This window comes from Rhinoraja longicauda, chromosome 16, assembly GCF_053455715.1.
Source record: "Rhinoraja longicauda isolate Sanriku21f chromosome 16, sRhiLon1.1, whole genome shotgun sequence".
Classification (NCBI taxonomy): domain Eukaryota; kingdom Metazoa; phylum Chordata; class Chondrichthyes; order Rajiformes; family Arhynchobatidae; genus Rhinoraja; species Rhinoraja longicauda.
In genome coordinates, this window is record NC_135968.1 from 20,026,031 (window position 1) to 20,053,545 (window position 27,515).

Below are 27,515 nucleotides of genomic sequence, written 5' to 3' on the forward strand. Positions count from 1 at the left end.
CTTAGTCTCCTTATGTTTTTAACATCTAAACCCCAAGGTCTTTGACACTACTTGTTAAATTGACAGAAAGAAACCTGTTCTGCAAGATCGCAGATGAATTATAGTTTAGACCTTTCAAAAGATCTAGAGGTACCAGAATTATCAAGGTTCATTGTTCAAATAAAGATCCTAAACTTTTGTGGCTGATGTTTAGTTTAGAGATGCAGCATGGATACAGGCACTTTGGCACTAGTTCTATGTTATCCCATTTGTGCATCCACATTCTACACGTTAGGGGCAACTTACAGAAGCCAATTAACCTATAAACCCACACGTCTGAGATATGGGAGGAATCCAGAGCACCCTGAGGAAACCTACACTGGGAGAACGTCCAAACTCCACACCAGCAGCATGCAAGGACAGGATTGAACCTGGGTTTCTGGCGCTGAGAGACAGAAGTTCATCCAGCTGCACCACTGTGCCACCCACTAAGTTATTTGACCATTGATGCACAGTGAAATTGAAACTGGATGCTTTGAATCTTACACATCTGTATATTCGCTAGTCATCTCTAGGTCACAAGATGCTGACATTCTGTACTCTGGGATTATGGAAGGTTTTCATTTTCCAGTCTTGTAATAGATTTTTGGCCCAGATTCAATTAGTCTCCAATTTTCCAGGGCCTTAGCTCATCCGAATTTCCAAGGAGACAGTTTGCCTTGCGCTACTTTATAAACCGGTTAAAAATGTCAAGATAATAGATAAATATATATATAATACAGGAGTGGGTGGAGCTCTGCCACAGGGAATATGTCATAGTTTAGAGGTAAAGTAGCATATTGGGGTACTGATTGAGAATGATCAGCCATGATCACATTGAATGGTGGTGCTGGCTCGAATGGCCTACTCCTGCAACTATTGTCTATTGAAAAAGTCAAACTCTTATAACAAAAAGGAACAGTTGATCTGCGATGGCGTTGCTTTGAAAACATCTTTGATAAGCCTAGTTTTAGATTTTTTTTCATAAACAGAATGAGCAGGTACTATTATAATGTTTAAGTAACATTTAGACAAGTATGGATAGGATAGGTTTAGAGAGATATGGGCCAAATTCTGGCAGGAGGGACGAGTGTAGATGGGACATGCTGGTTGGCGTGGGCAAGTTGGGCTGAAGGGCCTGTTTCCACTCTATACGACTCTATGATGTTTGTGTCATTACAATATCTGCACCAGGTCAAAATCACTCACCAACAATTAGAGTCACAGAGGTTAAAAGTATCCAAAGACCCCAGTTTCTTTTTAAATGACTCTACCACGGCAAATATCATAAAGAAACTTAACCAGTGGAAACAATAAGTGGGTGGAATATGAATAAATGCAACTTATATGATTAAAATTAGCCTATAAAAAAGTCATGCTACTCTGAAGATGTTGTGGCACTTATTCAGCTTCTCTCCCTTCTAGACTTTTCTCTCCACTTTCTCCGCTATTAGACAATGCATACTTCCTATGCAAACGCTTCAGACCTTAAATAGATTCATGCTTTAAACCAACTTTGCTTTCTTGATGCAACCTCAACCACAATAAAATAGCTGCATTGAAAATCTTGAAGTATTTGTTCAGTTCCAGGTTGTTGGCAGAAAAGCAACCTTGTTAACCAACCCACTTTCTGCCCATGTGAACTATTAACAGTTTGAACCCCAAGATAAGTCGCTAGCATTTACCCAAACTGAACATCCTACACAAGACGCAGATGGACAGACACAGATTCGTAACAAGGACCCCCTGTCCCCGCCTTACACCCCATCAGCCGTCGAATACAGCACATAATCCTCAACATTTTTGCCACCTCCAACGGGATCCCACTACTAGCTACACCTTCACCCCCTTTCTGCTTTCCGCAGAGACCGTTCCCTCCATAACTCCATGGTCAACTTGTCCCTTCCCACCCAAACCACCCCCTCCGCAGGTACTCACCCCTGCAATCGCAGGAGATGCAACACCTGTCCCTATACCTCTCCCCTCGACTCCGTCCAAGGACCCGGACAGTCTTTTCAGGTGAGGCAAGGGTTCACTTGCACCTCCTCAAACCTTTATCTACTGCATCCACTGTTCCAGGTGTGGACTCCTGTATATCGGCTCGACCAAGTGCAGGCTCGGCGATTGTTTCGCTGAACTCCTCCACTCAGTCCGCCTAAACCTACCTGACCTCCCGGTTGCTCAACACTAACTCCCCCTCCCATTCCCACACTGACCTTTCTGTCCTGGGCCTCCTCCATTGTCAGAGTGAGACCCAGCGCAAATTGGAGGAAAAGCACCACATATTTCGCTTGGGTAGCTTACACCCCAGCGGTATGAACATTGACTTCTCTAACTCCAAGTAGCCTTTGCTTTCCGTCTCTTCCCATCCTCTCTCCCTTCCCGGTTATCCTAACAGTCTTACTGTCTCTGACTACATTTTACCTCTGTAACGCCCACTCCCCTGACATCAGTTGAAAGAAATTCGACCCGAAACGTCACCCAATCCTTCTCTCCAGAGATGCTGCCTGTCCCGCTAAGTTACTCCAGCATTTTGTGTCTACTACATGTTCTCCATTTTGACAAGATGGACTGGCAGCTAAATTCAATAAGCAGCTTTGTACAGGTTGGTCAGTGACTCAATAGATGTTCTAGTGCTGAAGACACCCAAGTTCGGCATGGTGCTTTAATGGTCAAACACGTGTTAGTCCTATTTAGAACGAACGTTCTTTCTCAAAATAAAGAAAACGCTGGTGTAACTCAACAATTCAGGTGGCATCTCTGCAGAACATGGATCAGCAATGTTTTGGATCGGGACCTTTCTTCATCTGAAGAAGGGTCACACCCCCAAAGGGTCTCCTATCCATGCTCTCCAGAGATGTTGCCTGACTCGCTCAGTTCCTTCAGCACTTTGGGTCTTTTTTGTAAGCCAGCATCTGCAATTCTTTGTGTCGCGATGTTCCTCCTCAAAGGTTCACCAAAGTTAGAAGCATGTGTCAAAGTAATTTTAATCGTTTTTTAAATCTGTATTCTTTACACCAAAGGGTAAAATTAGATAGGCACGGCAGGGTGCTGGTAGCAACTAAATCAACGTGATCAAATTTTCAGAATTTTAATATGCATATCATTTAATTCATCATTGAACTGCAAAATATGGTAGCGGCTTCATCCTCAAATTTGGAAGAATTTGCAATGATTGTGAAAACAGACACAAACATCATGGACTGCTGAATTGACTGGCATACATATTTGCCAAGAAACTAGATTCCTCAAGCGCCAAGCAAACACCATGTCCAATAATACCCATCATATTTAATTGATATTTAATGGCACTGCACCTTTGCATCTACCACCAATATCTGGAGCATTATCACAAAAGAGAACATGGCACAGTACAGCACAAGTCCTTTTGGCCCACAATATCTGTGCCAAACATTATGCCCATACCATCTCGTATACCTGCACATAATCCATTTCTCCCAATTTCTTGTATATCCATATGCCTATCCAAGTCTCTTAAATGCCACCTATCATATCTGTCTCAACAACCACCTCTGGCAACATGTTCCAGGCACTCACCACTCTCGGTGCGTAAACCTTGCCCCGCACATCTACTTTAGACGTTGCGGCCCTCACCTTAAAGCTATGCTCTCTAGTATTTAATTTTTCCCACGGTGTGAAAAAGGTTCTGACCTTCTTTCTACCCTATCTATCCCTCTCATAACTTAATAAAAACACTTAATGAGGTGGCCACATAAACAACGGTGCTAGAAGAGCCAGACAGAAAAAAAGTACTGGAGGAACTCAGCAGGTCAGGCAGCATCTGGGGAGGGAATGGACAAGGGGCATTTCAAGTCGGGATCGCTATAAAACATTGCCTGTCCATTCCTTCCAGAGATGCTGCCTGAACTGCTGAGTTCCTCTGGCACCAGGTTTTGCTGAAGATTCCAGCATCTGCAGTATCATGTATCTCTATTCTTGTAAATAACTAATTTAACTTGTCCAAAAGTGTTAGTACTAACTGTAAGGCAGTTAGGAATGTTATAACATATCACACCTACTCCTAAATGTGAAGCTAGATCAGCATACAAGCAGCTCCACACCACGCAAGAAGTTTTAATTTAACAAGCATTCCATCCACGCTTAAACAATGGGCTGGACCACTGTTCATTTGTCCTGCTACTTATATTCAAACTGCCCACCATAACTTTGTGGCTACGTGGCTGCCAGATCTTAAGTTTTACCATCAAGTTGCAAGTGGCATCCGTGCTTTGGATGATGCATCTCTAGGCCCATTCCCTTGTGGCCTGGCACAGATTGCATGGTTACAGATTTTTCCACTTGTTTTTAAGGTGCCGGGGTGAAAATCAGATATCCAAATTTAAAGCAAATTAAGCTAAGGTACTATACAGGAGAAAAGTTCAACTAAACTATTTAATTGAGATATACATGAACAACATGGACATAAATATAGGTTAGTAAGTTCGCAGATGACACAAAAATTGATAAGAGTTGGGAACAGAGGAGGACTGGCAAATTGTACAGCGGAATACAGATCACCAACAGAAATGGGCGAGAAATGTGAGATGGAATTCAATCCAAGCAAGTATGAGGTGCTGCACTTGGAAGGTCGAATGCACGGGGAAAATATATACAGTTAATAGTAAGACCTTTAAAGGCATTGATGTACAGAGGGATCTTGGAGACTCGAAAGTGGCAACACAAGTAGATAGAGTGGTAAAGGCAAAATTGTCAGCGTTGCCTTCATTGGTTGGGCCATTGAGTTTAAGAGTCATTAAGTCATGCTGCAGCTTTATAGGATTTTGGCTAGCCCATATTTGGAGTATTGTATACAGTCCTGATCACCGCATTACAGGTAGGATGTGGAAACTTCAGAGAGGGTTTACCAGAATGCTGCCTGGATTAGAGGGTATTACCTATAAGGAGAAGTTGGATAACCTTTGCTTGTTTTCTTTGGAAGGAAGGTTCAGGAGAGACTGAAGTATATAAAATTATTACAACCACAGATAGGGTGAGCAATCAGATTTATATTTCCCCAGGGTGAAAATGTCAAGGATTCACCATCATCTTCAAGTATAATTAGGATTGTGTAATCAATGTTGCTTTTGCTAATCATGCCCATGTTTTATGAAATTATTAAAAATCAGAGGGACGGGGAAAAGTCTCTAGCAAATATACACTGCTCCATAAAAATCTTGGTTAAGAATTCTACCTTCAGAAGAAAATTGTACTGGAAGCTCCGGCTGTCCTCTACCAGGTTAAGCAATACATTACAGTATCATAATGAGCGACAGAGATGCATGAACATGGCTGAAAGTAACTGCTGTGGTCACAGATGGCAAACCTCAAGACCCTCCCATTGGTAGCTAATTGGATTGGGAAGTATTGACTTTGGCAATACAAGCAGATTTAAGTTGGCTGGTTTCCACCAGCCAATTAAACAAAACACTGACAACATTTCTGGTTGGCTTACGTTTCTCTTGATCTTTTAGCCACGTCATTAGTCAGATCGGTGCAAGTAGCCATCCTTCATTTTAATGCATTTTTGTTGGCATTGCAGTCAAATTCAGACAGCAGAGCACTCCAAATATCAGCCTCAATGCCCTCACCCTTCAAGCAGTTTAGTTCAGCCGTGAGATATGGGACCAAGGTTTCAGGGCAATGCTCCCTAAAGTAGAATGTGCCTCTCGCTATTGCATGGTGGAGAGTACATTAAAAAAAATCTATTTTATGATCAGCATTAGAGATACAACCTGGAAACAGGGCGTTCGGCCCATTGAGTCCCACTGTTCCAGCAATTACCCCATACACTGGCATTATCCTACACGCCAAGGATAATTTGCAATTTTACTGAAACCAATTAACCTGCCAACCTGTATGTCTTTGGAGTGTGGTAGGAAACCAGAGCACCCGGGGAAAACCCATGCAGTCACAGAGAGAATGTACAAACTCCGTACAGACAGCACCAGTAGTCAGGATTGAACCCAGGAGTTTGGTGCTGCAAGGCAGCAACTCTACCGCTATACCACGATTCGAATTTCTTCAAAATTCATTTGCAGGTGAAGTTCAAAAACGGTACATGCTAGAACATTTGCAAATTCCACCTATCTTTTTTTCCCCAGGGTAATGTATAAAGTTCTTCTTTTCGGCACCCTCCCCCACGGTTTTTCCAGCACTTCGACAATTATTGGTGCTGCTTCCCACACTCATACTGTACTCAAAAATGTCATTACTTTTGCGGCCAATTTCCAACCTGCTCGTACTTTCAATTCCAGCCAACTTTTCCCTTCTTGGATCTTTACCTCCAATAAGGGACAGCCCAGCTGCAAACATATTTTACAGACTTACAGACTCAACACTATCACACTTCACCCTCATACTTCCTCACACCCTGCCTCCCGCAAGGACTCTATTTCATTCTCCCACTTCCTCCATCTCTGCCACATTTCCTCTGATGAACGTTCGGTGCAGGTGCCATGGAGATGCCCTCCTCCCTGAATTGTGGCATCCTCTCCACCACAAGTAAACAGAATCAATGAGATAACACTACCATTCACATCTTCCTCACCCATTTCAGCATCACAAAGGCACTGTTCTCTTCACAAATCTCTGGTCTACTCTTCCAATTCTGCTTCTCATGGTATTTCTCCATGCAACTGCACTTTCATCTCCCCCCATCATGCAGGGACCCTTCTAATGAAGTAGTGATTTAGAAATGAGCGGTATGTTTAGAATGCAGTATGTTAGATTCTTCCAATTAGCATGCTGCATTAAGTGTTCAGCATGTGGAAAGACCAAATAAAGACTGGGTGACCACATACATCCAGCCCTTGCAAGCAACCAAGCTTCCTGGTGCCTGCCACTTTAATTGTCCATCCTACTCCTATTCTGACTAGTCTGTTATACAAGGTTCTTCTCTTCCAGCTAGGGATACTCACTAATGAATTCCACACCTCCAAGTATCTCGCTTTCTTTAGACTTTAGAGATACGGTGCGGAAACAGGCCCTTCAGCCCATGCCAACCAGCGATCACCCTGTACACTAGCCCTGTCCTACACACGAGGGACAATTTACAATGTTTTTTTTTTACCAAAGCCAATTAACCTATAAACATGTAATGTGGGAGGAAACCAGAGCAGTCACAGGGAGAACATACTAACTCCATGCTGACAGCATCCATAGTCAGGATTGAACCTGGGTCTCTGGTGCTGTAGGCAGCAACTCTACCTCTGCGCCAGTGTGATGACCCAACTCTCTGTATCAGAGTTGGCCAAGTCATCCATGATAGTCTGCTCAGTTTCCCCCACACCCCTCCCTTCAGAGGGTGGTGGGTTTATGGAACAAGTTGCCAGAGGTGAGAGTTGGGGAATGTACTATAACAACATTTAAAAGACACTTGGAGCTGCTTTTCAGCATAGACCATAAACCAACCCTACATTACATAATTTTAACATTCCTTGTGGTCTCACTGCAAGTGGCCTTACTTCATGGCTTTTATGAACAAAGTGCGATTTTCTCTTCCCCAAGGGCTCTTTTGAACCAGTGATCAATGACCTCATTTTCAATTTATCCCCAAGATATCCCTGGCCTCATCCCTTTGTGCTCCCCACTTCTCCCCCATCACTCATACAATTTTATGTGGTGTTCCCACTCCCCTTTCCCAGTTTAAACAAAGGGGTTTCCCGCAAATTACATTTCTCTTTGCATTTGATGCTGCCCAACTTAAGCGCGCATGGCATTTTCTATTTTTTAATTTTCAAAATTCACATTTGGATATTCCAAAATAAAATATTTATTTTAGAATGTCTGAAGGGTGGCATGGTGGCACAGTGGTAGAGTTGCTCCCTTACAGCGTCAGAGACCAGGATTCCATCCTGACTACAGGTACTGTCTCTATAGAGTTTGTATGTTTTCCTAATGATTGCATGGGTTATCCCCGGGTGATCCGGTTTCCTCCCACATTTCAAAGACAAGCAGGTCTGTAGGTTAATTGGCTTTGGTAAAGTTTGCAAACTGTCCCTAGTGTGTAGGGCAGTGCTAGTGTACTGGAATCGCTGGTGGGCCAAAGGGCCTGTTTCCATGCTGTATCTCTAAACTAACTAAACTCATTTGCTCAACATTCCAGCATCTGCACTGCCTTGCGTCTTCAGTTTAGAAAGGGTTCCTTTTCCTTCTTCCAAATTTTTTCTCCCCAATGAACAGCAGCAAGTTAAAAGGAAGAATAGTTCCCACTGGTAAGAGTGTGAATGAATAAGCAATATACAATTCCCTCTTTAAACCCTATCCTGTACAAGGTTAATGGGAGTTAGCTTCAGTTGGAGCAGTTTTATCGGAAAAAAAAAAAGTTTCACTATCCCATGACCTTCGCAGAATAGTGCAAAGCTTATTGGAAATGTTAATGTCAGGAAAGGATAAATCTGGGCTAGGCTCTGATGCCCCACTGTGAATAGAACTTACAACCCTTTTAAAACCGGCAAAACTGTCAGCAGCACTTTTAAGAACATGGGTTGCCACTTCTGAGAAGAAAATTAGACTGAAAACACCAAATACATTTCTGAAATAATAGTCATTAAAAACAATAAATTGTGCTCATTCCTTAAACTATTTGAAATAACAAACCCATCTTTGGAGTAGACCACTGAGTTAATCACACAGGAGAGAAAGACAACAAACTTGGGCTGTCAGCTGAAAACAAATGAAGAAATAATAATTTGACAATCAAAAAAGTCCAAATTTAAAATGCTTTCCATTTTAAATACTTCAACGGAGTTTAATTTGAGGGAGAGATAAAGATGGCTCCGTTTTAGTGCCTTCCAAAAGTTCAGCAAAATCCAAAACTATTATAAATGTTTGTCTTCACAGGTCTTGCAGGTCTCTTGGTTTTTAGGTTTAGGTTTATTATACTTACATGAACAGTGGAAAGATTGGTTTGGCATGGCTTTCCAAATAGATCAGATATACCATGCATAGATAAAATCAGTTCAGACTCAAGTACACTAGAGTGAGCAAAGGCAGAGTGAAGGATATACACCGATGAGCCAAAACATTATGACCACTGACAGGTGACGTGAATAACATTATTTTGTTACAGTGGCATCTGTCAAGGGGTGGGATATATTAGGCAGTAAGTGAACAGTCAGTTCTTGAAGTTGATATGTTGGATGAAGGAGAAATGGACAGGAGTAAAGACCTGAGCGACTTTGACAAGGGTCAAATTTTTATGGCCAGACAACTGGGCCAAAGCATCTCTGAAACGGCAAGGCTTGTGGGGTGCTCCTGGTCAGCAGTGGTGAGTACCTACCGACAGTGGTCCGAGGAGGAACAAACCACAAACAGGGTGTTGGGCGCCCAAGGCTCATCGATGCACAATCCCATCTGGTCCGAACTGACAGAAGGTCCACTGTAGCACAAGTCACAGAAAATTCTAATGGCGGTCACGGGAGGAATGTGTCACAATACACAGTGCATCGCATCCTGCTGCATATGGGGCTGCACATGGAGGACCAACATCATATTAGGCAGGTGGTCATAATGTTTTGGCTCATCAGTGTAGTTCTCAGCATTGCAGTGCATCAGTTCCATAGACAAAGTCCAATTGAATTTGGGTAGAGTTCAATCGAACAGTATCCTACCTTATGGAAGAACTGGTCGGAAGCCTGATTTCAAAGTGATGCAGTGGTAGAGTTACTACCTCACAGCGCCAGACACCTGGTTTTAATCTTGACTACAGGTACTATCTTTAGAGTTTGTATGTTCTTCCTGTGATCACGTGGGTTTTCTCAGGGTGCTCCGGTTTCCACCCAGACTTCAAAGATGTAAAGATTTGTAGGTTAATTGCCTTTGTAAATTTGTAAATTGATCACTGGCCAGCGTGGACTCGGTGGGGCGAAGGGCCTATTTCCACACTGTATCTTTAAAGTGTTAAGGAGAGAGGGGAAGAAGCTCCTCCCCTCCCCTCCCCTCCCCGCCCAAGTCTGGTGGTGTGCGCTTTCAAGCTTCCTAATAAAAAACATTGCAAACCCACACCCAGACCCGCTGCATTTCTCTCTCCCTCATCAGACAATATGAATGCTGGCATCCCATTTCACTCAACAACATCGGCATTTGTTGCAGTTCTGCAAAGCAGCAGTTGAACAATCATGTTAAACCAAGTTTGCACAAAAGACCATTGCTACATTTTGATTAATCAGTCACTTCAGATTTGACAACAATAAAGAGATTTAAATGCATCGACCAAACCAAGTCTCTGCAACGTTAAAATTGCTGGAATCCACCTATTAAAAATGCCAATAAAATTTCAGCTTGGTAAATAGATTTCTGTAACTCCCCCCAAAACCTTTTTTTATCCAAAATGATTGATAGATTTAGGTCACGATGTTTAGGATCTAGTCAGAGCTAATTTACTTTGCCTCAATTTAAATGACCTGGAAATAGATGTTAAGGATTTTTATTGTTTTGGTTGTTAAATTTAGCCCAAGTTTCCTTAAATTGTTTGGTCCAGGGACAAGTATGATTGATGGATTTAAAAATAAACAAGATATGCTGGTTCCTTGATGAAACAATTCAAGGAAACATGGGAAACAAAATAAAAATTATGGTACTCTGTTTGGAAATGCTATCTTACAATCTATTCCACAGATGTTGGACATGGAATGGATTAAGTCATAGAGTCATACAGCACAGAAACAGGCCCTTCGGCTCAACTTGCCCACGCTGACCAAAGTAACACCTCAGGTTCCTATTAAATCTTTCCACCCTCATCTTAAACCTATGTCCTCTAGTTCTCGATTCCCCTTCCCTGAGCAAAAGACTCTTTGTACCCGATCTATTCATCTCATGATTTTGCACACCTCTATACAATCACCCCTCATTCTCCTATGCTCCAAGGAATAAAGTCCTAGCCTGCTCAACCTCTCCCTATAGCTCAGACCCTCGAGTCCTGGCAACATCCTCGTAAATCTTCTCGGCACCCGTTCCAGCTTGACAACATCTTTCCTTTAACATGGTACCCAAAGCTGAACACAATACTTTAAATGTGGCCTTATTAGTGTATTTTATGTGACCTCCCAACTTCTGTACTCAATAGACACAAAAAGCTGGAGTAACTCAGCAGGACAGGCAGCATCTCTGGAGAGAAGGAATGAATGGGTGACTTTTCAGGTCGAGACCCTTCTACAGACTCTATACTCAATACTCTGGCCGATGGCCAATGTGCTGAAAGCCTTTTGACCACCCAATCTACCTGTGAAATTTAACCTTTATTCAATAAGTTCCTAGTATGTAGGTTCGCGTACAGGGTGATCGGCATGGACTCAGTGGACAAAAGGGCCTGTTGCTGCGGTGTATCTCTAAAGTCCAACAGCTCCTTACGGCCGCTATGAGACGACTGAACAGACCTCTCATACAATCGAGGGAACTGACCCAAAACGGCACTTATCCATATCCTCCAGAAATGCTGCCTGACCCAAAGTTACTCCAGCACATTTTTTTTGCTTGTAAACCAGATTCTGTAGTTCCTTGTTGCTGCCCTTGCAATTTTTAAATCGGTACTTTCTCTGTGGCTGCAAAACTATATTCTGGACTGTTTCCTTTCTCTGTGCTCAACCCAACATAATCATAAATGGTAGGATTTGCCTGGACAGCAAGCAAAACAAAGTTTCTCACTGTATCTTGGTACACGTAACAATAATAAACCAATCCCAGTGGACCTCCAGATTGGCTGTTACTCTTGAAAAAGCCTTACAGGATTAACTGGAAACCCGATGAAGATCATAAGACGTAGGAGCGGAAATTAGGCCATTCAGCCCATCGAATGTGCTCCGCCAGTCGATCATGGATGATCTACTTTCCCTCTCAACCCCATTCTCCTGCCTGCCCTCCATAAACTTTGGCACCCTTACCAATCAAGAACCTGACGATCTCCGCTTTAAAAATACCCAATGACTTGCCATCTGTGGCAATGAATTCCACAGATCAAGGTGTGAAGAGGTCATTTTACAATCAAAATTGCTTTAAAAATTTTAAATAGCCAAGAGTAAATATGCTCTCTGAAAGTTAGTTTCGAGACTGCCCAAAATATCTCAAAGTTCAAAATAAATGGAGAACAGTGCCCAAAAACACACTCATTTTCCAGCAGCAGGCTGTAATGGCTGACTTCATGCATTCACATAAATTGTATCAGCAACTCGGCAATTTTGAACTTAATGTGACCTCCCCTACCCACCTGCAGTCCAATCTATCCACACAGGGCCTTTAGCTCATTTTGAAAAATGCTTGCATTTAGCTAATGCACCACTCTGTGACCTCCAAGCTCAGCTGACTAATGGCTTCCCACTGATGAACACATACACAAGCACAAAATCTTAAATGACAACCTCACTTAAATATTTGCATCGAGCATTAAATACTGGCACCCAAACAGCTGCCAAGCATATAGAGACCTGGAGGGAAGATTAAACTCCTAGCAGTAAGTGCAGAACTTCCGCTCTTTTAGATTAACAATCGTATCACACTGTAGCTATGTTTTTTCCAGGTCGCGGTGGGTGTGGGGGGGAGGTGGGAGGTAAAAGAGGAAGATTTTATAATGTGGAGCAAAATATGGACAGAGCAGGAAAGAGACGAGAATTCAAATAAAAAGCCCCAACAATGATTGTCATTGATTCAGAAGAACAAATCTCTTCGATTTGGCAGCCCTGTTTAAGAAGCATAACTTCCGAGATTAAATCTGTATGATTACAAGTACCCCAAAAGCTTTCAGTTCGACAGGTTTGGGGTGAATGGAGGCAGAGTTAGTTATTTATACAGCATGAAAATAGGCCCTGCAGCCCAACACGCCCACGTCAATCAACATGCCCCATCTGCACTAGTCGCACCTGCCTGCGTTTGGCCCATATCCATCTAAACCTATCCTGTTTAAATGTTTCTTAAAAATTGTGATAGTACCTGCAACTACCTCCCCAGCAGCCTGTTCCAGACACCCACCACCCTTTCTGTAAAAAAGTTACCCCTCAGGTTCCTATTAAATCTTTCCTCCCCTCAGTTTAAAAAATCTCCAGAAAAACAAATGTTCTCTGCATAACATAAAACTCTCCCTCCATCCTTTACAGCTTCAAGAACGATGACAAAAATCTGACGGTTTGCTCATGAGATCAACCAGTTTTGTTTTTCTATTTCAACATTTCAGTTTTACAGCCAATACATCAGCTACTCTCTCACACCTTAGCCCCTTTCAGCCTAACACCTCATCATTTTAGTAAAAAGGAAAGAAAAATACTCCACCCTGAACCTCTGACTACATTAACAATGTTAAAACCGCAGATACTTTCCTCACCATGTTATTAACCTTGCTGCAAGTGCCCAACACAAATCTCTCATACACACACAACCAGCCCAGGAAGTTTTAAAAAAAATTGATGGGTTTTTAAAGATACAAAAATAAAAATACTCAAACTACAGCTGGAAAAATAAAAATACCAGAAGCACGAAATGCAGCTTCACACAAGCTCCACCACTCCATGGATGATGTGAAATAGCCATCAACTTCATTTTCCTTGGGATGGTTTCATAAACTGCCGGCTCTCCTGACAAAACTCCATTGAGGCTTACTTTGAAAGCTCGTTGCATGCAGAGCCTTGTTTCTTTAGTGGAGTGCTAGGGACAGGCAGATGGGATAGAGAAAGGAATTCTAGATAATGTCCAACTTCCCTTCAGGGTCTTGCTATAATTACTTCCCCACCTCTTCTAGCGGAAGTCGATTCACTTTATCTGTCAGAAAGGATCCTCAGTATTTTAAACACCTCAGACGAATCACACTTCAGTCTGAAGAAGGGTCGCAACCCAAAATGCACCTATCCTTTTTCTCCAGAGATGCTGGCTAACCCATTGAGTTACTCTTCACGTCCAATGGCCGATGGAACAACTGCCCAGTGACTTCTGAAAGGTCTCAACCTTTCCAAAAAGAGAAACTTTTGATATTGATTGAATCGCTGAGGATTTATCCAGAATCAAAAATTTTACTTGAAAATTGATTTTGTCCAAGATGAGAAGTAGCATTGATCATTAAACATATCCCGTCTAAAAATTAAGAAATTCTGGAACTCTTTAGATTAGGCACAGTTGTGGTGGGTGACAAGGTTGACAATCTCCCATTAGGTTGAACAATTTTAGAGGAAGTTCACTGACAAAACATCCACACAACTTGTGAGTGACCCAAATATTTCCAACCGTTGCTGTTCTAGATACACATCAACATAAAAATAGGAGAATTTAACAGTGATAAAGACAGAATGAGGTACATTGCAAGATGCTATTTGGCCTGTGGAGGTTTACAACAACACTGCAGGACATTCTGTCAACCCCACTCCCTGCCACGTTCCCAAAACCCCCATATTTTTCCACATTCTCATACCAAACACTAACCACACATTCTGTAGGTTTGCCCACCTATCACCTAGAATCTATGCCCTTAGCCACAGGATTGGCTCACTTCCACTGGTTTAAGAGGACAAAGTGTCAGAAAACCTGCCTCCAATAGCTTCACCAAACCTCCCTGAAGTTTACACCATTATAATTGTAATCTAGAAATTATAGAAAGAGGGAGGTAAAGAAAGAGGCAGCCAGCCTGAGTGGGGGATGGGAAAAAACACAGACAGATAGACAGGGGGTGGGGAGAGAAGAGTGACAGACTGGTTGGAGGAAAGAAAGGCAGGCAGGCTGCACAGAGGGAAAGACAGGAAGCGTTGGAGAGAAAAGAAACAGCCAGACAGGGGAAGGGTGGGAAGTTAAAATGAGAGAGGCAGGCAGGCAAGCAGGAGGCAGGGTGTAAGAAAGTGGCAAGCAGGCAGAGGGGGGAAAGAGATAGGGGCAAGGAGCGAGGCAGGCAGACAGAAGGGGGAGGGAGGGAGGGGGAGGAGGAGGAGGAGGAGGAGGGAGGAGGAAGAGAGAGAGGGGGAGGGAGAGAGAGGGGGGAGGAAGAGAGGGGGGGAGGAAGAGAGGGGGGGAGGAAGAGAGGGGGGGAGGAAGAGAGGGGGGGAGGAAGAGAGGGGGGGAGGAAGAGAGGGGGGGAGGAAGAGAGGGGGGGAGGAAGAGAGGGGGGGAGGAAGAGAGGGGGGGAGGAAGAGAGGGGGGAGGAAGAGAGGGGGGGAGGAAGAGAGGGGGGGAGGAAGAGAGGGGGGGAGGAAGAGAGGGGGGGAGGAAGAGAGGGGGGGAGGAAGAGAGGGGGGGAGGAAGAGAGGGGGGGAGGAAGAGAGGGGGGGAGGAAGAGAGGGGGGGAGGAAGAGAGGGGGGGAGGAAGAGAGGGGGGAGGAAGAGAGGGGGGAGGAAGAGAGGGGGGAGGAAGAGAGGGGGGAGGAAGAGAGGGGGGGAGGAAGAGAGGGGGGGAGGAAGAGAGGGGGGGAGGAAGAGAGGGGGGGAGGAAGAGAGGGGGGGAGGAAGAGAGGGGGGGAGGAAGAGGGGGGGAAGAAGAAGAGGGGGGGAGGAAGAAGAGGGGGGGAGGAAGAAGAGGGGGGGGAGGAAGAAGAGGGAGGGGAGGAAGAAGAGGGGGGGAGGAAGAAGAGGGGGGGGAGGAAGAGGGGGGGAGGAAGAGGGGGGGAGGAAGAGGGGGGGAGGAAGAGGGGGGGAGGAAGAGGGGGGGAGGAAGAGGGGGGGAGGAAGAGGGGGGGAGGAAGAGGGGGGGAGGAAGAGGGGGGGAGGAAGAGGGGGGAGGAAGAGGGGGGGAGGAAGAGGGGGGGAGGAAGAGGGGGGGAGGAAGAGGGGGGGAGGAAGAGAGGGGGGGAGGAAGAGAGGGGGGGAGGAAGAGAGGGGGGGAGGAAGAGAGGGGGGGAGCGAGGGGAGAGGAAGGGGGGGGAGGAAGGGGGGGGAGGAAGAGGGGGGAGGAAGAGGGGGGGGAGGAAGAGGGGGGGGAGGAAGAGGGGGGGGAGGAAGAGGGGGGGAGGAAGAGGGGGGGAGGAAGAGGGGGGGAGGAAGAGGGGGGGAGGAAGAGGGGGGGAGGAAGAGAGGGGGGGAGGAAGAGAGGGGGGGAGGAAGAGAGGGGGGGAGGAAGAGAGGGGGGGAGGAAGAGAGGGGGGGAGGAAGAGAGGGGGGGAGGAAGAGAGGGGGGGAGGAAGAGAGGGGGGAGGAAGAGAGGGGGGGAGGAAGAGAGGGGGGGAGGAAGAGAGGGGGGGAGGAAGAGAGGGGGGGAGGAAGAGAGGGGGGGAGGAAGAGAGGGGGGGAGGAAGAGAGGGGGGGAGGAAGAGAGGGGGGGAGGAAGAGAGGGGGGGAGGAAGAGAGGGGGGGAGGAAGAGAGGGGGGGAGGAAGAGAGGGGGGGAGGAAGAGAGGGGGGGAGGAAGAGAGGGGGGGAGGAAGAGAGGGGGGGAGGAAGAGAGGGGGGGAGGAAGAGAGGGGGGGAGGAAGAGAGGGGGGGAGGAAGAGAGGGGGGGAGGAAGAGAGGGGGGGAGGAAGAGAGGGGGGGAGGAAGAGAGGGGGGGAGGAAGAGAGGGGGGGAGGAAGAGAGGGGGGGAGGAAGAGAGGGGGGGAGGAAGAGAGGGGGGGAGGAAGAGAGGGGGGGAGGAAGAGAGGGGGGGAGGAAGAGAGGGGGGGAGGAAGAGAGGGGGGGAGGAAGAGAGGGGGGGAGGAAGAGAGGGGGGGAGGAAGAGAGGGGGAGAGGAAGAGAGAGAGAGACAAACAGCGCGAGAGAGAGGGAGAGGGAGAGGGAGAGAGCGCATACAAGGGGCCCGGGACGGTTTGCAGATGCAGCTACCTTACCCGTATCTCGTTCCTCCTGACCTCCAGGTCGCAGATGCTGTGGCCATGGTGGCTGCCCATGTAGTAACAATAACGGCACACAGCCACCTGGTCGTTCTCGCAGTGCAGCAGCCGGTAGGCGTCGTGCTGAGCGCAGCTCCAGGCCCGCGCATCCCTGGCCTCGATTAGCAAGTGGCTGCCGCTGACGGAGGCGGCCTGCAGGTGCGCGCCGACATGCGACTGGCAGCAGCCGGTGTCGCAGCGCAGGCACACCTTCTGCGCCGGCGAGTTGCGGCAGTAGCGGCAGCACAGCGGGCTGTAGGCCGAGTTGGTGGCCGCCGACGAATCCGAGTTGGCGGCGGCGCCGCCGGTGTTGCCGCCACCGGAGGAAGCGGCTGCAGCGGCCACGGCGGCGGCGTCGGCCGTGAAGGAGTTGAACTTCTCCACGATGTTGCTGAGCTTGAGGTTCTTCTCCAGCGCCGGCTTCTGCGGGTAAACGTTGTTGCACTCGGGGCAGCGGCTGACCGACTCCTTGGCCCAGGCCTCGCCGATGCAAGCCCGGCAGAAGTTGTGCTTGCACGGCAGCTGCACCGGCTCGACGAAGACCTGCAGGCAGATGGGGCACAGAAGTTCCTCCTCGAAGCAGCTCTTCCAGTTTTCAGCCATCTTGGAAAAAAAGTCGTTATTTTTTTAATTCAAACCCAACGGCCAACCACCCGAGCTCAGCGGCAAAGGTAGGGCGAGATTCTCATTTAAAAACAAGGGGGGGAAAGTGTTTGTAGGCAGGGGAAACAAAATAAACACGACCCCAGGCCAAAAAACGGAAAACAAATAAAGCTCGTTCAGCCCACACGCCCTCTCTATTCTCGCCCTCCTTTCTTCTCCTCAGCCCTCAACTGTCTGACTTCCTCACTGCCATCCAGCTCATGAAAGCCTCTCTCTCTCTCTCTCTCTTCCAAAAAAACGAGATTTAAAGGGGAAATTCCAATCTTGTTTCAAGATTTCTAGAACGAAAAAAAAGAGGCGTTTTGGTTTCAAATCCAACACATGCACTCGTTTACAGCCATCTTGAGCAAGTCTATGTCTTTCTTTTCCAGTTGGTGCTTATTTTACTTTTTTTTTTTCCTCTTCCCCCCTTTCTCCGAGGATTTCAAATCATTTATAGTTCTGGCACATTTTCTTCTTGTCGTCAGCCACCCCCTTTTCTTCCTTTAGGCTTTTTTTCGCTCCCTTCTTCGCTGCAATCGAACACCACCCTCTTCTGTCAAGTCCAAACTATTCGTCTCTCCTCCCCAAGTCCTAGCTACATCCGAGCATGTATATAAAATAATCACTCAGGGGAGACGAGAATCCAATCTGCTTGCTGGCTCTCGCAGCATTTAAATCCGAATCTAACACACACACAAATCAGTTTGCAGCCATCTTGCCTTCTTCCTTGCCTCTGCTTTTTTTCCCCCTCTCCTTTTCTTCCTTCGTAAATCTCGAGTGTGTCTTTTTATGTTATCTGCTTTCCTATTTTTTTCACGCAGACAAATGCAAAAAATAAAAATAAACAAACGCCAAATCAGAGGAAGGCATTGATCCTCCGGCAATGGACCATAAAGCTTCCTCAAATCATACGCAGGAAGAGGTGCTGGGGTGGGAGAGTCAAAAGGAGGAGTTAAAATATGGAAAAAAAATTCTCTGTGGTCTTATCACCAAAATAAAAATCCAGTGTACTGCCCAAATTGGGTTTAGCTCCCCCTTGTTTTTGGTCATGTGATAATTCTTTTTATCGAGAGTAGGAAATGCAATTAAATAGGAAATGCCTGCTAAAACTTTGTCATAATTCGAGTCGTACATTTATTTTTTTTAATCAGTTTTACAATCGAAACAACGTAAGTTGGTAACAGTATTGAATCAAACAAGATATCTTAAAACGTGTAGGAATATTTAAAAACGTTTGTTTAAAATTTGATTCGATTCCATTCTGAAATATTATCAAGATTAATAAATGGTATGAAAAAAAAGTGTATATCCTCGCTGGAAAAGATTTGTTGGAGATTGTACGGCAATTATATTTCACGCGGACTCGACCATGAAACTATTCATGCATAAACTGATGTAGTCTTTGTGGTCCCCACGAGAGTCTAGAATTGGAGAATTTTACATTTATGTTTACAACATATTAAAACACATTTGCTTCGGAAATGTGATGAAGCTTGACTCAGAAAATCTCTGGGGGATTTATGTCTAAATTAGATCACTAAAGATGTGTAATACTAATTTGAATCACCCCTTTAAAAAGAAATCACTTTGAAATAGGGCCGTGATCCTAATCTTGTAACCGAAGTCAGAAATGCGTATGCAAGGCTGGTGGTATTTGTAGGACCCACCACAGTCAATGTGAAGAAAGAATACCTCGTTATTTGCTGTTACCACCCTTGCTTGGCTTCAAAGTGTTCCTTTCAGTGATCTAAGATCCCAATTCCACGCTCGACCTTCTTTACAAGATTATTTCCCCATCTTAGACAGTAAATTCTTAAGAAAGGTCCCTAGATAATAGTTTAATTTTTTTTCCTTAAGCTTGTGATTTTTGGATTTTCCAACTATCTGGCTTGCTGAACAGTTTGCATATTTACATTGCCCATTAATAAATATTAAAATAGGTGGATAGCGAATCCAATATCAACCCCCCCCCCCCCCCCCCCCCCATCAAAAATACAAATATTGTGTGATCTTATTGCACAGTCATAAAATTAGAGAACAATTAGTCAACGATGAAACATTGTTTCCTTGCAATTTGCTAAATTGATCTTTTCAGGGGTGCGGATACAGCCTGTTTCCAATCAGTCCTAAAAATGACAAGGCGGATATTAACACGCATCCACAACACAGGGGAAAAGAGAATGTGAGTCATTTCCTGCTCAAATACGCCACTATTCATTCGCCCAACAAGTTTTATTGCCTGGCTCATAAAACTTCTCCCCTATTTTCACTCACACCATTTTATTTCAAAGGTCTGTCGGAAATGAATTAGGGTTTTATTCCTCTTAGTGCTAAAGCGCCCAACGTGTAGGATCAATGAGGCTTGTTACAAGATTTCGCGAAACTATTGTGCAATTGCTGGGCGGAGTCTCTGTTAAAGCAGTCAACACAACGTCGCAGCCTGCATCTTTATCGGAATCGGGTGTATTCTGTTTTCCATAAATCCTTGACTCTTCTTTGTATAATTTCTTCAAATCTCCTTCATTAACGTTGCTCTTCCACACGCGATTCGTTATTGCCAACAGAACTAGTTCAGCTGTTACAGTTTAAGGATCCGCGTAAAACAGTCTGAAGGGTCTCGACCCAAAACGTCACCTTTTCCTTATTTCCAGAGATGCTGCCTGACCCGCTGACTTACTCCAGCTTTATGTGTCCTGAATATTATCTGTCAGTTCTATGAGCGGAAACCACCCAACTTCCAATATTCTTACATTGGACAGGTACATGAGACAGGAAATGTTTAGAGGGACACGAGCCTCGTGCGGGCAGTTGGGGTTAGGTTAGATGGGGCATCTTGGTCGGCATAAGCAAGTTGGGCCGAAGAGTCTGTTTCCGTGCTGTATGACTATGACTAAATTAAAGGCCCAGTTGGTGTTTTTAATAGGTGTGCAAAGAATATCCAAACTTCAAAGGGAGTTCAAACTTCAAAGATTTTGGAACTGGGATGTTGTGAGGAGCCGTTGGGATTCTAGATGAGCAAAGGTCTCAGAAATCAGGTCTGAAATCATGTGTGGCCTTTGAAAAGGGTTTCTCGGTGTCAGCGGCTCCCTTTTATCTGACGTGGTCATTTGTTTTTTTTTCGCACTCCATAACATTCTGAAGAAAGTTAGGCGGGAAAGGCAACCCAGTTGCTAAACTATTTATGTAGGAGCATAATCAATCCCAAATTTTGAAATCAGCTTGCAGTACTCATTGAATTGATGTATAATTTAAATATAATGTACAATACTCATCTAGGTCTACCTTTACCCAACTGAGGTTGCGCCTGAAGACACAGCATGCAAACTATTTTCAGAAAGAGCATATACTTTTTTAATTTCCTGTTTTACAGGCTTGTTGGTGTTTAAAGAGAGTCCAAAAAAAGTAGGGACCCAAGTGTTCAAATGCACAAATTGTTGTCGTGGGATGTTACCTGGACTTGTTTAAAAATGTGCCAGAACCAGAACTTGCATTTCTTTTTTTAAACTTTTTATTGCTCATCTAGATCGGCCTCTTGGAGTATTTAACATTATTATTTGGGTATAACACTATAGAAACAATGTTAAGGACCAGGTTAGGAGAGGCCCTTCTAAGCTGACCGTTTAATTGATTGTAGGATGGAGCTTTATTGTCGGTCACTTGACTCAAGCAGGCAATGTAGCAGAAGACAAACTCCACCTCTAATTCAGTTACCATCCCTTTGCCCCCATGGAAGCTGCTTGACCTGCAGAGTTCCTCCAGCAGTTTTATTTGCTTAAAATTCGATTTTGTTGAATTGAAGGGAACTGATTGTAAGAAGATAGATACAAAATGCTGGGGTAACTCAGTGGTCAGGCAGCATCTCTGGAGAAAAGGAATTGGTAATGCTTTGGGCAAAACCATTCCTCAGACTGGCAGTCAGGGGTAAGGTAAACTAGAGGCATGAAAAGGTTCAGAACAAATCAGAGCCGGAATCAATGACCAAGGAAAGGTGGAGCCCACAATGGTCCATCGTTGGCTGTGGAAGTGGTGACAACGAAGGGATATATGGATGCAAACAATGGAACTGGCAGGATGGCTCGAGTGGGGAGGGGCAGAGAGAGGGAATGCAGCAATTACTTGAAATGAGAGAAATTAACATTCATACGCTGATACTGACTTTAAGAAGAGCTCTACAATCTAAAGCTGGTTAGAAGGGTATAATCGGATAAACAAATCTCTGAGGGACCTAGACAGGTAGATAGTGAGAAACCTTCCCCATAATGAGGATGTCTAAAACAAGAGGGCAAATATTTAAGGTGCGGAGCAAAAGGTTTAGAAGAGATCTAAGGAAATGATTTTAAACTGGGGGGGAGGAGGGGGGGGGGGGGGGGGGTGTTGGTGCTTGTAATCAGGAATGCGGAATGCTCTACCTGAAAAGGGGGTGGTGGTAGGTTCTCCCATCACATTGAAGTAGCATCTGGATGCATACATGAATTGCCACAAAGTAATAGGCCTCTATTATTGAATTGTTCCAACCTATCACAGGCATTGCGTTTTGTTCCTTTCCCATCTCTCAATTATCTTTGCCAACATTGACACACACCACTGGATCATCTTGTTTGGCGCATCTGCATGAAAAATGGTGCTCACTCATATGAGGAAGCTACAATGGAGGAATCAAAGGGGAAATGAGAATCTCCACAATCAAGAATCACTTATGCTACAGCATCCCTAAACCTCTGTCGCTTGAGTGTAAAGAACTCTTGAGCCCAGATTGGTCTATTAGCCACCTTTATACATATCGCAACACTATAAACTAGATAGACACAAAATACTGGAGTAACTCGGTGGGTCAGACAGCATCTCTGGAGAAAAGGAATAGGTGACGTTTCGGGTCGAGACGTCTGAAGAAGGGACTCGACCTGGAGCGTCACCTCTTCCTTTTCTTCAGAGATGCTGTCTGATCTGCTGAATTACTCCAGCTTTTTGTGTTTATCTTCGGTTTAAACCAGCATCTGCAGTTCCTTCTTACACTTGAAAACTAGATAACATGGTCTTACTGGCGAACAAGTGACAAACAGTAAATATCTCCACAAATGCTGTCATAAGAGAAGGAATGGGTGACATTTCGGGTCGAGACCCTTCTTCGGACTGATGTCAGGGGAGGGGGCGGGACAAAGTTAGAATGTAGTCGGAGACAGGAAGACTAGAGAGAGAACTGGGAAGGGGAGGGGATAGAGAGGGAAAGCAGGGACTATCTGAAATTAGAGAAGTCAATGGTCATACCACTGGGGTGTAAACTACTCAAGCAAAATATTAGGTGCTGTTCCTCCAATTTGTGCTGGGCCTCACTCTGACAATGGAGGAGGCCCAGGAGAGAAAGGTCAGATTGGGAATGGGAGGGGGAGGAAGTGCTGAACCACCGGGAGATCAGGTGGGTTAAGACGTACTGAGCGGAGGTGTTCAGTGAAACGATCACCGAGCCGGCACTTGGTTTTGCCGATGTAGAGAAGTTGACACCTGGAACAGCGGATGCAGTAGATGAGGTTGGAGGAGGTGCAGGTGAACCTCTGCCTCACCTGGAAAGACTGTTTGGGTCCTTGGATGGAGTCGAGGGGGGAGGTTAAAAAACACGTGTTGCATCTCCTTTGGTTGCAGGGGAAAGTACCTGGGGAGGGGGTGGTTTGGGTGGGAAGGGGGTGGTTTGGGTGGACCAGGGAGTTTCGGAGGGAACGGTCTCTGCGGAAAGCAGAAAGGGGTGGAGATGGGAAGATGTGGCCAATAGTGGGATCCCGTTGGAGGTGGCAAAAATGTTGGAGGATAATATGTTGAATGCGACTGCTAATGAGGTGGAGGGTGAGGACAAGGGGGACTCTGTCCTTGTTATGAATAGGGGAGGCGGAGCTGTGGGATATTGAGGAGACCCTAGTGAGAGCCTCAACTATAATAAATTAGAAGAGGGGAACCCCCGTTTCCTAAAGAACGAGGACATCTCCAAAAGAACCAGGGCAAATGAGAATGAAATGAAGAACATTTGCTATAAATTGGAATGAATGGGCTGTTAGAGTGTATTTAATAATATTTTTTTTAAGATAATTGAATAAATACTTGAAAAAGGAAACATTTACAGGGCTATTGGGAAAGGTTGAGAGAGTGGAATTAATTGAATGTCTTTACGAGAAATCATGCCCCACAGATTGAATGGCTTCTAATTCTGTACCTTTTGTCAGTTCTATGGGAAGTTTGCTAATTTAAAAAAAAAATTGGCATTAATTTTAGATAATGTCTCTATGGATACCAGGGTGATAAAATATTCATTGAGATTCTGACTGAAATTGAAACACTTACAAGATTTCTGTATACCTGCAAGAGCTGAGAAAAAGGGAGTACCTGTATATAAATGGACTCCAATAATTTCAGCATTCAGAGAAGCTCCAGGGTCATAAGGTATTTAAACATAAACCACATCAACCATAATTGTCAGTGGATCACATGAAAAATGTTGATGAAAATTACATTTTAGGCCCCATGGCTGAAATAATACAAATTATACAAATTAAAAGACCTGTCAGGTAAGAATGGATACCAAACTTGACTTATCTTTACCCAGTAACGTGTTATCATTCAGCTGAGGCCCATGGCTGCCTGGTTTACACCCTGGTTTTCGGGAGGAGATTCATGAACTGAGGAGGGAGGAGGCAATGGTTGGAAGAGAGAAAGAACATTCTTTTTTTTTAGATTTAGAAATACAGCGCGGAAACAGGCCCTTCGGCCCACCGGGTCCGCGCTGCCCAGCGATCCCCGCATATTAACACTATTCTACACACACCAGGGACAATTAAAAAAAAAAAAAATTACACATTTGCCCAGCCAATTAACCTGTACATCTTTGGAGTGTGGGAGGAAACCGAAGATCTCGGAGAAAACCCACGCAGGTCACGGGGAGAACGTACAAACTCCATACAGACGGCGCCCGTTGTCGGGATCGAACCTGAGTCTCCGGCGCTGCATTCGCTGTAAGGCAGCAACTCTACCGCTGTGCCACCGTGCCACACAGTAAATTCAGTCAGGTAAATGGCTTTATTATACAGAAGACATCTTAAGAGGGAAGAGTGTTGGTGGATTGTGACATGGTCCATTTAGCAGTTGATTGGATGGACATTGGATAACAACATTGCATCATGAATTGGCTGGGAATGGGAGAGCAAATTTATTAGTGGAGGCTAATTAGTGGAAATGAGTGGATGTCTTTATAGTAAGACATTCAGTGAATCATTGTTAATTGTCCAAGTGAGGACAAAGTGGAACAATGCACAAATACCACAAAGTGTTGATTCACAATTTTCCGTCTAATACTTTAAGGCAGGGAGGATCAAAGACCAGTGAACAGCATTAGTATGTTCTCGAATTCATCATTATTTTAATCTGCTGCCAACATTTTTTTGAGAGGTGAAGTAAATGTAAGTGACTTTCCTTGCCAGTCCAATTTATTTCCTCAGCTATAGTAGACTTTTGCTGTCCGCCTGACTACAAAAAATAAAAACAGAAAGTGCTTGAAATACACAGGTCAAGCAGAATCCATGTAGAGAGAAGATAGACACAAAATGCTGGAGTAACTCAGTGATGCTGGAGTAACTCAGTGGGTCAGGCAGCATTGCTGGAGGAAAAAAATAGGTGACTTTTCAGGGTAGACAGAAGGTCTGAAGAAGGGTCTCAACCCAAAACATCATCTATTCCTTTTCTCCATAGATGCTGCCTCAGCCACTGAGTTATTCCAGCATTTGGGTCTATCTTCGATGTAAACCAGCATCTGCAGTTCCTTCCTACACACCATGTAGAGAGAAACTGAGTTATCATTTTAGATCAATGATTGTACACCAGAACAGCAAAAGTGAAAATGCAATTTGTGTGCCAGGGTACAGAGAAGAGAGGAGTGGGCAGGACATAATGTGATGTTTGTGTTGGAGTGAGGCAATGTTTGCCCAGACGGTACAGTGTTTTTGGGTGCCTACTCAATAGATGCTAATAAGAACAGCTAACTGGAGAACTTTATGAGAATGGTTCTTTGGAACACAAATGATCCAGGTAATACATAAAACAGATCTGCAGACAATCAAAAATCATACTCAATTGAGAAATAAATGAACATTAGAATATGTCTTAGTTAAAATAGGTCAATTTAATATTTTCCCTCATTCATAATTCTCTTATCATTTTTGCATCCTAGATGGGTCCATACAGAAGCTGTTGACAATAGGCAATGGAAATTGAACACTATAAAGTATATGAAAAGAGAACCTTAAGATTAAATTAATTTGGATGGGCAAAACTTGGCCATAACAGGTTAGAGTCATAGAGTCATACGGCATATAACCAAGCCCTTCAGCCCACCGTGTCCATGCACACCATTCAGGTTGGAAACAAAATTTGGAGAGATGTAAAATAAACCAGTTATTTTATGGTAACAGAACCAAAACCAACATACTTTATTAAAACAAACTGCAGGTCAGACTCAGCATCCATGGTTGGAAATGGACACATAACGTAAAACGTCTGAACACTTCTTCAAATTTAGTCGTATTTATTTGGTCATTTTTAGAGAGAATCACAACAACAACTTGCATTTTGACAACTCTATATTTTAAAAACATTATCCAACAGAATTTCACGTGGAACCATGTTCGGAGCTAAGAGAATCGACTCGTCAAAAACAAACTCAGTCTGAAGGAGGGACCCAACCCAAAATGTCGCCTATCCAGTTCTTTTCACAGAGGCTGCCAGACCCACTGTGTTCCTCCAACAATTTGTTTTTGGCTCACCAAAAACTTGGTCATAGTTTTACAAGGAGAGAGATATAGGGCTGGATAGAATGGATGTGGAGAGGATGTTTCCACGTGGGAGAGCCTAGGACCAGAGGCCTTAGCCTCAGATTAAAAGGACGTACCTTTAGAAAGGAGATGAGGAGAAATTTCTTTGGTCGTCAGAGGGTATTGAATCTGTGGAATTCATTGCCACAGACGACTGTGGAGGCCAAGTAAATGGATATTTTTAAGGCAGAAATTGACAGATTCTTGATTTGTAAGGTGTCAAGGGTTATGGGTCGAAGGCAGGAGAATGGGATTTCATTGAAGGAAACCTAGATCAGCCATGATTGAATGGCAGAGTAGACGAGAGGCTGAATGGCCTAATTTTGCTCTTATAACCTATGAACTTATGAGAGGAAAATGAAGATTTTACAACATTCAAAGATGAAAAGCTTCATAATATATAATGTGCGTTATGCATGCAACTTAAACATAATCTGAAGTGTAGGTGAGCAGGTGGAAAAAATATCTTTAGGAAGTTCCTGCAAAAATCAGGATTGGTGTTTGTCAATTTCTGAGTTGCGATGTATTGGGACGATTTCCTGCCCTCACTTCCCCCACGACTTGTTCTTCCACTGAATATATGTAGCTTGCCTTTTTGGGTGTCAGTAAAGGATGCCACTGTGAAATGAAACAAAACATAGATTAGATACTACCCTATTTCTGGGAAATTATCACAAGGGAATTCCAGCATGGAAGAAAATATGATTGAATTGTGATTTTAAAGTGTGGAGAAAATACTTAAAAAGGAAATATACCCCATTCTTTTATAGTCCCCAACTGCAGAACAAGAATAACCAGTCAGGCCTTACAAGCAGTGATCTCCATACCTGTATTACATGCAGCATGCTGAGGGTCATGAAACAAGCACAGGGCCCTTATATATTTAGAAGCAGCACTTTCGGACAGCTTCACGAAATATCTCAAACCAGAGAGGCAACGAGGTTGGAGTTATGTCACCGCTGAAGATTATCTGCAGTTTTCAGTTGGTATAGATTGGGCTTTTTTTACCCCCAATAAACAGATGATTTGCAAAAGGTCTGTCAGAAATGAATTAGGGTTTTATTCCTCTTAGTGCTACAGGGCCCAACGCGTAGGATCAATGAGGCTTGTTACAAGATTTCGCGAAACTATTGTGCAATTGCTGGGCGGAGTCTGTTAAAGCAGACAACACAACGTCGCAGCCTGCATCCTTGTCGGAATCGGGTGTATTCTGTTTTCCATAA

At 44.5% G+C, this 27,515-nt stretch overlaps 1 protein-coding gene across 1 annotated transcript in view; it reads right to left on the reverse strand.

Annotated features, from left to right (window-relative positions):
* trim8b (tripartite motif containing 8b) overlaps positions 1-18,412 on the reverse strand; it is a 71,788-nt gene extending 53,376 nt beyond the window's left edge. The window contains 1 exon segment of the mRNA XM_078413376.1: positions 16,760-18,412. Coding sequence (XP_078269502.1) covers positions 16,760-17,404 — 645 coding nt within the window. The 5' untranslated portion in view covers positions 17,405-18,412.
* Between the last annotated feature and the right edge of the window lie 9,103 nt (positions 18,413-27,515).